This window comes from Suricata suricatta, chromosome 17 (assembly GCF_006229205.1).
Source record: "Suricata suricatta isolate VVHF042 chromosome 17, meerkat_22Aug2017_6uvM2_HiC, whole genome shotgun sequence".
In the NCBI taxonomy this organism is placed as follows: Eukaryota; Metazoa; Chordata; class Mammalia; order Carnivora; family Herpestidae; genus Suricata; species Suricata suricatta.
In genome coordinates this window covers 55,415,877-55,427,615 of record NC_043716.1, presented here as the reverse complement: position 1 = coordinate 55,427,615, position 11,739 = coordinate 55,415,877, and the positions used below count along the sequence as shown (strand labels likewise).

The 11,739-nt window shown below is 59.5% G+C and overlaps 1 protein-coding gene across 2 annotated transcripts in view; it reads left to right on the top strand.

Annotated features, from left to right (window-relative positions):
* The window catches only part of CYTH1 (cytohesin 1), a 37,947-nt gene that overhangs the window by 12,843 nt on the left and 13,365 nt on the right, over positions 1–11,739 (top strand). For both annotated transcript variants that reach the window (XM_029928288.1, XM_029928287.1), the window contains exons 2-9: positions 5,377–5,459; positions 6,756–6,820; positions 8,086–8,152; positions 8,371–8,489; positions 8,704–8,784; positions 9,614–9,726; positions 11,048–11,196; positions 11,559–11,670. In XM_029928288.1, the coding sequence (XP_029784148.1) occupies positions 5,377–5,459; positions 6,756–6,820; positions 8,086–8,152; positions 8,371–8,489; positions 8,704–8,784; positions 9,614–9,726; positions 11,048–11,196; positions 11,559–11,670 (789 nt within the window). The remainder of the gene's footprint in view (positions 1–5,376; positions 5,460–6,755; positions 6,821–8,085; positions 8,153–8,370; positions 8,490–8,703; positions 8,785–9,613; positions 9,727–11,047; positions 11,197–11,558; positions 11,671–11,739) is intronic.

Sequence of the window (11,739 nt, the reverse complement as noted above, 5' to 3'; positions counted from 1 at the left end):
CCTCCTGGCACAGGAGCCAGCCGGCTGCAGCACGTGGCGGTGGGGGCGGGGAGGAGCTGTTTGCTGCTCTGCCATCTGGCCCATCAGCCCATCTTTTGCAATTTAACCCTCATGGCTTCGAGGGAAAGCCACGGCCTGGAAACGTGCCCTTCCTGGGGCCCAGGCTGCTTTTCCAGCCAACGCAGGGTGCGGGGTGCATGTGACTGTGGCTTCCCAGACCTGGGGGTGGCGGGTGGGGCTCCCCGCTCTGCCTCTCCAGCTGCGGTTTTGATCCTTTTTGCTAGTGAGTGACATGAAGCACTTCCTCTGTGGCGTGCGCTTTCCTCGCGGGCAGAGTGGGAGTGGAGGCAAAGTGCAGGCGCTCATTTCGTCAGGAAGGGACCTGACTGGGCTTGTCCTGGGCTCAGGGAAGGATTGCGCTAGAATAAGGAGATCCAAACCTGCCCTTCTATTTGAAAAGAAAAGTTCTCAGATGGTTTGCTGAGCCAGAAGGCAGCGGCGCTGTGATTTAGGGTGGCCGAGTGTGGGCTGCAGAGTTGCATTTGGAGAGCCTGCGGTTAATGTCAGGGGACATCCCCGTCCACGCGAACACAGGCCTTGTTGATTCTCGCGGCGAATTAGCCAGAAGCTGCTTCCTTCTGACTCCCAGGACACGGAGGGCCCGTCTTTTCTGGTGACTGTAGATTAACATTTTCATTTTTCATTTTAGAAATGGCGGTAGCACCTCTGCGTATTTTTTTTAAAGTATTCAGGAGCACTTGACCCTCCCCCCCTTCCCAGACCCGCTCCCCAGAAGCAGCCGCTAGTAATGAACTTTTTCTGGCTTTGACCTGCTGATTATTTCATTAAAGTCAGAGATGGTCCCTTGACCTCCTCCTCCTCTTCTTCCTCCTCCTCTTCACTCTTTCCCTGTCCATTTAAAAAATTTTTTCTTTAATTTATTTTTGAGAGACAGAGAGAGACAGCATGGGCGGGGGAGGGGCAGAGAGAGAGGGAGACACAGAATCCAAAGCAGGCTCCAGGCTCTGAGCCGTCAGCACAGAGCCTGACGCGGGGCTCGAACCCACGAACCGTGAGATCAGACCTGAGCCGAAGCCAGAAGCCGGATGCTTAACCGACTGAGCCCCCCAGGCGCCCCTCCCTGTCCATTTTTTGGTTCCTTTGCTTTCACCTTTGGAACTTCCGTTCTCGTGTTTACAACCTCACTTTCTTGTTCCTGACTTTCTACCTGCGTCGCTGCTTTTTGTAAGCAGGTGCCTGGGCACCCTCCTCGCCTTTCTACGTGCCCCTCCCCCGGCCTTCGCCGTGGGCGACGCGTGTCGGATCAGCCTCTGCTCGGCGTGTGCAGGTGGACTCTGAAAGTCGACAGGGAGGCGCCGCGCCGTTACAAGCGTGTTCTCGCCGCTCGGCCCAGAGCCTGGTGTGCGAGGGAGCCGATGCCGGCGCCCGGGTCCCGCGGGCTCCCGTCCCCTCCCCCGACTGCTGCCCGCTGTCCCCTCCGGTGTCTTCTCTGTCTCCAGTGGGCGTTCATGTGCCGTCGGGGGAAGGCCCAGGACCCCTCACTCGTCTTCCCGTTCTTCTCTGGGGTGAGGTTCTCGCAGCCCACCGGCCCGCCTCCTGTTCTGACCACGCACGTGACCGCGTGTGCCCCCACGGGCTCCTGGGGGAGCCCCGGCCTGCAAACACGCCTTCCTCCTCCCGAGGGGGCACGGCACGTGCACGTGGAGCCCTCCCGCGTCCGAAAGGATTCTGTTCTGCCCTCCCAGCTGACCGAGAATTAAGTCTAAGGTCAAACTCGTTTTGTGGAGAACCTCCTTCCTGACTCCCAGGACCCACTGGGAACCAGCCACACCCTCCTCTCCCTTCCTGCCCCCGGAGCTTGTAGGATCCTCTTTAATCCTCCAGTTCTTGAATTTTTTTTTCAACTTCTGAATTTTTACAGTGTATGTGTCTCTGATGGGATTTGTAAAAACCTTAGGACACGGAGTCCATCTCTACTGCTGTTTTCAAGTCTTTCTGCTCTGCTCTGCAGGAGTCCCTCACCTTTGTCTGTTAATCCTTTTCCGATGGGGAGGCTGGGGGGCAAAAATGCGTGTAATTTCTAGTGTATTCCTTCATTGTCCCTTTTTCAGGGTTTTCTGTCATCTCAAAGTTTTCTTTTCCTCCACTCCCGAGCGGGCCTTCCGTCCCCTGCCTCGCTGTTTCTCACTGGGGCCGTGGGCGCGGCCCTGCCTGCAGGTGCAGGGCGGACGCAGCGGCAGGTTAAACGGGAGCCCGTCTTGTGGGGCAGGTCTCGTGTGCAGCGGGGCCCGGGCCCACTTTGCCGCAGGTCAGCACCAGGTCCCCTGGCCTGGCTGCTGCCTCAGTGCCCCCGTTTTGCCTCATCTGCACACGGATGTGAAATCCCTGGTGTGCCCGGCACCCCTGCACCTGCGGAGCAGCCCTCCGGAAGGGGTCGGCGCTCTGCTTGCTCCGTCCCAGAAGTTTGTTCCATCGGGGGCCCCTGTCTCCCCGCACGCTGTGATGTTGTAGGTTTAGAGCTGTGTAGAGACTCCTTTACTGTTTCTAAAATAGAACCCTGGAAGGGCGCGGTCCGGCAGCACGTCTGAATTTAGAGCGCAGAAACTAGACTGTGGCCTTGTAGCCACATGGCCCTGTGTCAGCGCCGCCCAGAGCGGTCAGGCGCCCAGGTTCTGAAAACAAAGCAGCCGCAGAGTTTCCATCTGGAATGAGAAAAATCGGTTTCTCGGGGCCATACAGTGCTCTGGAGACATACATTTCCTACCCGATGGCTCTGTTTCTCGTCAGCCTCATTCTGAGGACCTTAGTCTTGCCTGCCTGCCTGGGCAGGGGCCTGGCTGACCTGATTAAGCTGTGTTTGTGGCTTCAAAACCAAAGCCTGATTATTCTCACCACAGGACAGCTATTAAAAATGAACTGTTGCCTCAAATTTTCAAAGCCTATTACGTTAGAATGAATGCTTGTCCTCCAGAACCTCAGGAAATTGTTTCTTAAGAGGACCTTGCAGGCCCCATGGATTAGAAAATCGGCTCCGTGAGATCCGGAAGCGGGAGAGTAAGCTCCTTTCAGCATGTGCTTTTCTCGAGAACAGAGGATCTGTTTTGTGTGCTTCCTCGATGCGGTGTTCACGCTAACCATCGCTGGTTTGTTACCGGTCCCCCCGTTCGTGAGCACAGGGGGAGGGGGAGCATTCCCTCGGGGTTCTCGGACACACAGCAAGGCCACCCCTGGAAGGTGGCGTAGAAACCCTCCAGCCTCTGACGTTTGTGGGACTGCGTGCATCGGTTAGCCAGTGACAGCCCAGCCGCCGCCAGGGCAGCGGAGGGTAAAACGCTACCGCCCGTGCATTTCACACGAGGGAGGCACGGTTCCAGTCCCGTCCTGTGCGAAGACCGGTTGTGACAGCAGGTGCATGTCCTAGAGCATCTTGGGGAAGTTTGAAATTGAGACCCTTTTCTAGAGAAGGGAGTGGGGAGACGGGTCAAAACAGAAGAGCCTCTGACAGAGCCCCCCTTCCCCCTTCCCTTGGTGTAGGCTCGTCACTGCCTGTTGTTTCTCCCTCTTTTGTCGTCTCCCGTGATTCTTATGAAATGTTGGTGGGGAGTAACTGGTCTCTGCGTGCGGCAAGGTGTCAGTATCACAGAGAGTCGTGCGTCCTGCCCTTGGAGGCAGGGCTGGTGTCCCCGCCCCGTGCTGTCCAGGGGAAGTGTGGTATGCCATGGGGGCCCCTGGCGGCTCAGTCGGTTAAGGTCCGACTCTTAGTTTCGGCTCGAGTCACGGTCATGCGGTTTGCAAGTTCGAGCCCCGCTGACTGTGCAGAGCCTGCTTGGGATTCTCTCTCTCTCTCCTTCTGCCCCTTCCTGGCTCATGCTCACACACATGCCTTCTCTCTCTGAAAACAAATAAATAAACATTTAAAAAAATGTGATCTGAGCCGTGTACGCAGTGTTACTTTCTAGTAGCCCAAGTGAGAGCGATTTCAGATAATCTTTTATTGAGTCATGAGTTCAATGTGTAATCGACATAAAATATGATCAAAGAGATAGTTTACCTTTCTGTATGAAGTCTATGCATCCGGTCCATCTCAGACTGATCCAGTCCCGGTTCAGTGCTTGGTGGCCGCATGTGGCCCGTGGCTGGCGTACCACCTGGTGTGGCTCTGAGGCATTTAGGCACCTGCGTGAGCCCATCCGTCCGTCAGGCCGCGTGGGTGCCATTTGCTCTTGCCCCGAGGGAACAGAAGCCAATGCCTTCCGGCTCCCATGAAACGCCAGGTGGGGTTTGGGGCACCTGTCCTGCTGGACCCCATCCTCCCGACAGCCCCACGAAGCCGGTGACTGTGTGCACCTACTTTGCTGCCGACGACTCGCGGCCCAGACAGGCCAAGTGACTTGTGTGAAGTGACCCTGCGTGGTGCGTGGTGGGCCGGGGCCGGGCTTGGAGCTCATCCCTTCCCGATGCCGGCGCGCGTTTTCCCACGGACATGCGGCTTTCCGCAGTGCGTCGGGGGGCGGGGGGGGGGTCCCCTGCAGGCTCTGTCCCACGTCCCTGTGTTTCCAGGCGAGGCAAGGCAGTCTGGGAGGAAGGAGTGCTTCGCCGGGTGCTGTATTCTCAGGCCTGGGGCGCCCGGGGGGCAGTCGGTTGAGCCTCTGACTCGTGATTTCATCTCAGGTCACCATCTCACGGTTCTGGGGATCGTACTGACGGCACAGAGCTTGCTTAGGATTCTCTCCTTTTCTCTCTCAACATAAATAAATCTAAAAACACCATCCTCAACCAGAAGGGTATGAAGCAGAGAGAGAGAAGTCTCATGAGCCAGTCCTCAGAGTTAAGCGCTCAGTCGGGGTACATCCTTCTAGACTGTTTCGTCTCTGTGCGTGCAGCCTCTGTCCCCGCCTCCAGAAACAGCACAGAAGGGTTTATGTCGTTGTGCAGCCGCTGCTGCCTCCCCACCTAAGGTCGTGGTGGAGTGATGCTGGGTTCGGGGCGGGCCCAGCGAGGGAGCCGGGGCCTCGGGAGGCTGGCTCCCCGGGGCCGGAAGGGCCCCCACGGTAAGGCCGCCAACGGCCAGGGCTCGGCCCACCGTCCTCCTCCTTCCCTGGCCAACCTCACCTGACCTCCAGCGGCCTCTCCTCTCCCGTTCCCCTGGCAAGTGCTCGTTCAGCTGAGTGTGTCTCTCGTCGGGGTGCCCTCCCCTGTGAGGCCAATTGAGAGTGGGGGTCCAGCGTGGTCCCCATTTCCCAGATGGGCTTCTAGCTTTTTCCATGGGGTCCTTGTCCTTTTGGGGTCCCTGGGGTCAATTTTTTTTTTTTTGCAAGATGAAGCTTTCCTAGTAACGCTCCCTCCCCCCGACAGTTCCCAGCGACCTGACTGCAGAGGAGCGCCAGGAACTGGAGAACATCCGGCGGAGAAAGCAGGAGCTGCTGGCCGACATTCAGGTAGGCGGTCCCAGCGGGGACACGTGCCCTGTCCCAGGTGTCCCGCACAGAGCTTCCTTGCTGGGTCTTGTGAGTGGACCCCACCACGGCTCGGAGCTGAGCCTGGTTACTGACCGTCACCTTGGCTCCACCGTTGGGAAAATGGAACCTTCGAGGGGTTGGTAAAGGCCCGCCCACCCCCACCCCAGCTGGTCCGCCATCCCAGCTAGGGGACCCCCAAATGGAGCTCGCGGTGCTGAGCGGGCCGCAGTGGGGGCCCGGGTGCTTGGAGCGCGGGCTTCAGGTTCGGCTAGGCCGGCGTCCGGTCCTGGCGCTGCGTCTTTCTGGAGCAGTGACCTCAGACGGGAGGATTCGGGCTCCTTGAACTTCGGCTTTCTCATCCGTAAGATAAGAATGACCACACGTGCTGACAGGCTGCCGTAAGGGCTGAGTGAGGTCCTGAGGTCCTGTTGGTGCGGGACCTCATGCAGCTGCCCGTCCCCAGGAGACGCTGCTCTCTCACCAGAGGGTCTCCCAGTTCCTTGGCGCAGCTGCCACGCTTTGCAGAAACGAGTCCCAGAAGCCCTTGGTTGGGTTATTGCAGTCCTCGGGCAGCACCTGTTATTCTGGGAGAATTCTTAGTAAAACACTTGGGAGCTCAGGGGTGGGGGCAGGAAGGAGGGGACAGCCCTGTGGCCCCGGAGCGGCAGAGGAGGGGAGGAAAGGCTGCCTGGCTGTTGGAGTCAGCACATTTTGATGATCTGCCCAAGTTCTTCGGTTCCTGCTTCACTGATAAACGCCGGGAAGTCTGAGCGGAAGTAGTTCACTCCAAGGTCACCCCGTGTCCTTTCTGAGTGCGCCCACCTGCCTGCGTTGTGAAGGCTGGGGCGTGTGATGGACATTCCCTCTGGCGGCCGCTTGGCGGCAGTGTCGGCCCAGGCCACGCACTGCCGGCCCCGCTGCCCCGAGCTCCCAGCAGCCTCGCTGGGCAGGCTGCACCCAGGCTCTGAGCGGCCGGAAGGGACTTGCACGTGTTACACAGCATCTGCGATTAGAAAGTCCTTCCCTAGACCATCAGCCCCTTGAGGTCAGGGGCCTATTTCACCTGTTTCCCTCAGATGTTTACTTCCTGGCAGGAGCTCAGGAAATACTTGTCGAATAGATGCGTTTCCTACCATCTCTTTCCACATTAAGGATTTTTTTTCCTGGCGTGTCTTACTTTATCTCGTTCTGGTGTATTTGCTCTTGTTTTGGTTGGAGGGAGTTCTGGGAGACGCACCAGCCCCTCCTGGTAACTCCGGACACTCTGTCTTGTAGAGGCTGAAGGATGAGATAGCAGAGGTGGCCAACGAGATTGAAAACCTGGGGTCCACGGAAGAACGGTGAGTCTGTCCGGCCCGTGCTGGTGGCACACGAACGGAGAAGGCGTGTGTCTGTCCTGGGTCCTCAGCATGCACGCGCACCGCCTTGCGTCCTCCCCCTGCAGGGCAGGGGCGCTGACGGTGGGGGCCTTCCTCATGGCTGCAGAGAACTCCCGAGGCCCCCGAAGGCTGAAACGGCCTTTAACTGACCATGTTCACTGCCCGTGGTGTTTCCTGTTAGAGTTTCTGTTTTCCCTTGGGCCAAGGGAAAGCTTAGCACCGCTCCCCCCGTCTCCAGAGAGAAGGGCGCGTAGACAGGACAGGATAGCGCAGCACCCGGAGTGTTTGAAGGGTCACCACGGGAAGCGCCAGAGTTTCATTTTGAATGGGGTTCCCAGACCGTTGTCTAAGTCCCCTGTGCGGTAACTGGGCTGTTTCTAACTCACTACGTGTCTGTATTTTTCTAAGCCTAAGTCCCCTGTCTGGCTTCCTAAGACCATTTGATTTGCTCTTTCAAGCGGGTGTGGGCCGTGCTGTTAAGAGAGGAGTGAAGCCCGGGTTCTGCGGAAGGTGACCCGCTCAGCCCTTCTGGGCCCCGTGCTGTCCCTTGGGGACAGATTCGTGTGTCTGAAACAGGGTCTGTCTCCAGAATATACATGTAAAGAACACATGCAAATCAGTAAGGAGAAGACAGCCTGGACAAGAGGGGGCCCGGGGGCCCTGGTGTGGCAGGCGCTGGCGAGAGAGGCGTGGCCGTGGGGAAGCGCGTGGCACATCCCTGTAATGTGAGACAGACGCGCGTGCCGCGGCGGCAGGTCGATGCTCGGCGCTCACTGTGGGAGGGCCTGCCGCCTTCTGTCGCCCCGCGGTGCCGGCAGGTGAAGGGACAGCCCAGTGAGGGGAGGGACGGCGAGCTCCCGCCGCACGCCCTCGCTGGGGCTGCAGATGCCCCGCAGCTGGCGGCGGCGGTGGCCGCGCGGCCTCGGAGCTCAGGAAGAAATCATTCAAACGCACAGTGAAGAAGGGTGTGTTGTGTGGTCTGTAGGTGCTCCCTTAATAAAGTTTCTTAAATGATCACGTGAAAAAAACTCCAAAAAAACAGTGGGGTAGAAGGAGCAGGTGAGCCGGGGTCAGGGTCAGGGCTCCTGCCGGCCCTGCACGCAGACCTGCACGCTCCCGTGCTCCCCTGGGTAGCATCGCCCGACACCCCTGTGCTGCCGGGGTGGGGCCTCCCACAGCTCCCCGACGCCCGGAGCCCTCACGCGGCCGTGCCGCTTGCCTCACAGGAAGAACATGCAGAGGAACAAGCAGGTGGCCATGGGCAGGAAGAAGTTTAACATGGACCCGAAAAAGGTAAGGGTGCTGCTGCCAGAGCCTCGGGCCCTGCGCTGGGGACCAACGCTGCCCTCCTGTGGGGCCCAGGTCACACGTCCGTGCTCCGCCCCAGCTCAGCCGGGCCCCTGACCCTGTGTGTCCCGAGTGCCCGCCCCCGTTCTTCCTCCACCCTTCCCCTCCCTTCTAGATGTTTCCTGGGTGAGCGTCCTTGGCATCTCTGTGGCCTTCCTTTCTAGGGGATCCAGTTCCTGATAGAGAACGACCTGCTGAAGAACACGTGTGAGGACATCGCCCAGTTCCTGTACAAGGGGGAGGGCCTCAACAAGACCGCCATCGGGGACTACCTGGGCGAGAGGTGAGGCTGCCAGCGCCCGGAGCCCCAGAGGAGGGCGCGGTCCACGGCACCCGGAGGTTCTCCTGGGGAGCGGTGGCTGGTGTCGCGGTGGCCCGGGGACAGAGGACGCGGGGCACCCGGCGCGGAAGCCGCCTGGCCGGGGACAGCCTGGGCGCAGGGTCGGTGCCTGATTTCTGCTTCCTCCCCCTCCCCCATCTTTTCTTTTTATTGATAGAGACGAGTTTAATATTCAGGTTCTCCATGCGTTTGTGGAGTTGCACGAGTTCACCGACCTTAACCTTGTCCAGGCGTTACGGTGAGTGAGTCTGAGGAGGGCGCCCTGGAAGGTACGGGAGGCAGGTCTCCGATCCTGTGTCCTGTCCGTGTGGCGTTTTAGAAACAGGATGTGTCTGGGGGCGGCAGGGGTGGGGTGGGGGGTGAATATCCTGGAAGATCTTAAAGGAAAGCAGCCTAAGAGCCTGTGACTCAAATGATTTGGTAAAGAGAATTGAATTATAGTCTTAAGAGCGTATTTGCCAAAACCTCCCTCATGTCTTTTGTTTGGGTAATTTCATTGGAAATTGGTGAATATTTCAATTTTGAGGTTTTTTTTCTTTTACTTAAAAAATTGTTTTTTGACATTTATTCATTTTTAAAAGAGTGTGAGCAGGGGAGGGGCAGAGAGCAAGGGAGACACGGAATCCAAAGTGGGCTCCAGGCTCCAAGCTGTCAGCACAGAGCCCGACGTGGGGCTCGAACCCACAAACTGTGAGATCGTGACCTGAGCCGAAGTCGGACGCAGCCGACTGAGCAGCCCAGGCGCCCTGTGAAATTTTTTTTCTAATTTTCCGGCTGGAAACCCCTTTAATTCCCCGTCCTAGAATAGGAAGTGGGTAGTTACCCACTCCAGCAGCCGCGGGTTTCCCTTTGCCCCTCGGGATTCACATCCACCGGGAGTGTTAACAGCCATCCCGGGAGCAGCGAGGGTCTCCCCGAGCCCCTGCCCAGTGACCCAGCTGTCCCCCCACCACTCAGACCCCAGCCCGGTGACACCGCTGTCCCCCCACTCAGGCACCAGCCCAGTGACACGGCTGTCCCCCCCCCGCAGCCCCTGCCCCGTGACCCAGCTGTCCCCCTCCCCCCAGGCAGTTCCTGTGGAGCTTCCGGCTGCCGGGAGAGGCCCAGAAGATCGACCGCATGATGGAGGCGTTCGCCCAGCGGTACTGCCAGTGCAACAGCGGCGTGTTCCAGTCCACGGGTAGGTGGGCCTGCGCCCCGCGCTGACCGCTGCCCCACACGAGAGCCCTTCTCAGCTTGAGACAGTTTCTAGAACGAACGGTCCATGCTGAGAGTGTGGACTTAAACGTTGGTGACGAGAGTAAAAGGTCCAGAATGATCCAGAAGTCCGGGGAGGAGTAATGAGGGGGCGGGGGTGTGCGTGTCGTAGTGTCTGTGAGTTAGGCAGCGCGCACCTGTTAAAAATCACGCGCTTCGTCTCTGTGGCTGGCCCGTTTTGTAACCAGCTGTTAGGGAAGTGCAGCCTGGGAAACCCAGCCAGTGACACTGTGGCACCGCTGTGACACCGTGGTGTGGCGATGGGTGCGTAACAGGCAGTGCATGGTGCCCCTGCAGCTATTGGAGCGCGGTGCGCCCGCTCTGCCTCAGGGAGCGCAGACCCCAGCTCCGCCTCAGGGAGCACGAACCCCAGCTCCGCCTCAGGGAGCACGGTTCCCCCAGCTCCGCCTCAGAGAGCGCGGTTCCCCCAGGTCCGCCTCAGGGAGCACAAACCCCAGCTCCGCCTCAGGGAGCACGGTTCCCCCAGGTCCGCCTCAGGGAGCACAAACCCCAGCTCCACCTCAGGGAGCACGGTTCCCCCAGCTCCGCCTCAGGGAGCACAAACCCCAGCTCCACCTCAGGGAGTGCGGTTCCCCCAGCTCCGCCTCAGGGAGCACGGTTCCCCCAGCTCCACCTCAGGGAGTGCGGTTCCCCCAGCTCCGCCTCAGGGAGCACGAACGCCAGCTCCTCCTCAGGGAGCGGGGTTCCCCCAGCTCTGCCTCAGTGTAGGAAAAAGAATTAAAAAATTAGCATTACAGGTACAAAAAGAGGTTTTATGGACCTGAGAGAATGCTAGCGATCAGCCAAATGGCAGCATTCAGACCTGCCTGTCTGTCCGACTCGGGTCTCGTCAGGGGTCCGCACTGACTGCATTAGTCATGTGCTGCTGGTGGCACCGCGTTCGTGGAGTAAAGCGACCTAAGTCATCACCAGGCGGTGGGATTAGAGGTATTTCGTGTTTTCTTCTCTACACGCCGTGTTGTTCCTCGGCTTGTCTGCAGTGAACCTGTTCTCCTTTGAACCGGAAACATAATCCCCTTAGGGCCTGAGCAGGTGCTGCAGGTCTGTGCCCGGCCCTTAGCGGTCGGCGGTGTGTGACTGCCGGTCGGGGGGCGTCAGCACGTGGAGCGGTCTCCATCCTGCGCGAGCGAGTCTTGCGTTCCTGATCTCATCGGCTGTTTCTTGTTCCTTTGGGGGGGATGTTTCTGATCTTTTTTTTTTTTTTTTTTTGCTCTTTTCTCTAGACACTTGTTACGTGCTCTCCTTTGCCATCATCATGCTGAACACCAGCCTGCACAACCCCAACGTCAAGGACAAGCCCACCGTGGAGAGGTTCGTCGCCATGAACCGCGGCATCAACGACGGAGGAGACCTGCCCGAGGAGCTGCTCCGGGTGAGGGCGCCCGGGCCGGGGCGGGGCGGGGCCGGGGGGCAGACCCGGGGCCCTCCGAGGGTCTCCTCGGAAAGGCCCCTGACGTGTGAGACGCCGGCGGGGCTCGGTGGGCGCGGGCCGGCGGTTGATGAGCCTGGGCCTCCCCGCCAGGGGCAAGTCGGGCTCCTTTCTGGCTTGCTTGTCCGCGAGGCACCGTATTTATTTTGTCTCCGAGCCGCCCGAAGGCAGCACCGGTCCTGCGCTCCTGTCTGGGCGCCTGACAGACGTGCGGCGCACGCTCGGCACCTGCTCGTGGCGTGACTGGGGGGCGGGGAGGAGGCGCCCCTGGAACCAGAGGCATGCAGTGTCGTCCCTCACCCCAGAATCTGTACGAGAGCATCAAGAACGAGCCCTTTAAGATCCCAGAGGACGACGGGAACGACCTCACGCACACCTTCTTCAACCCGGACCGGGAGGGCTGGCTGCTGAAGCTGGGTGAGCGGCGCGCTCCCGGAGGGCCGCGCGCGCTGTGGGGCCCGGGGGCGGCGACGGGGGGCTCCGTCC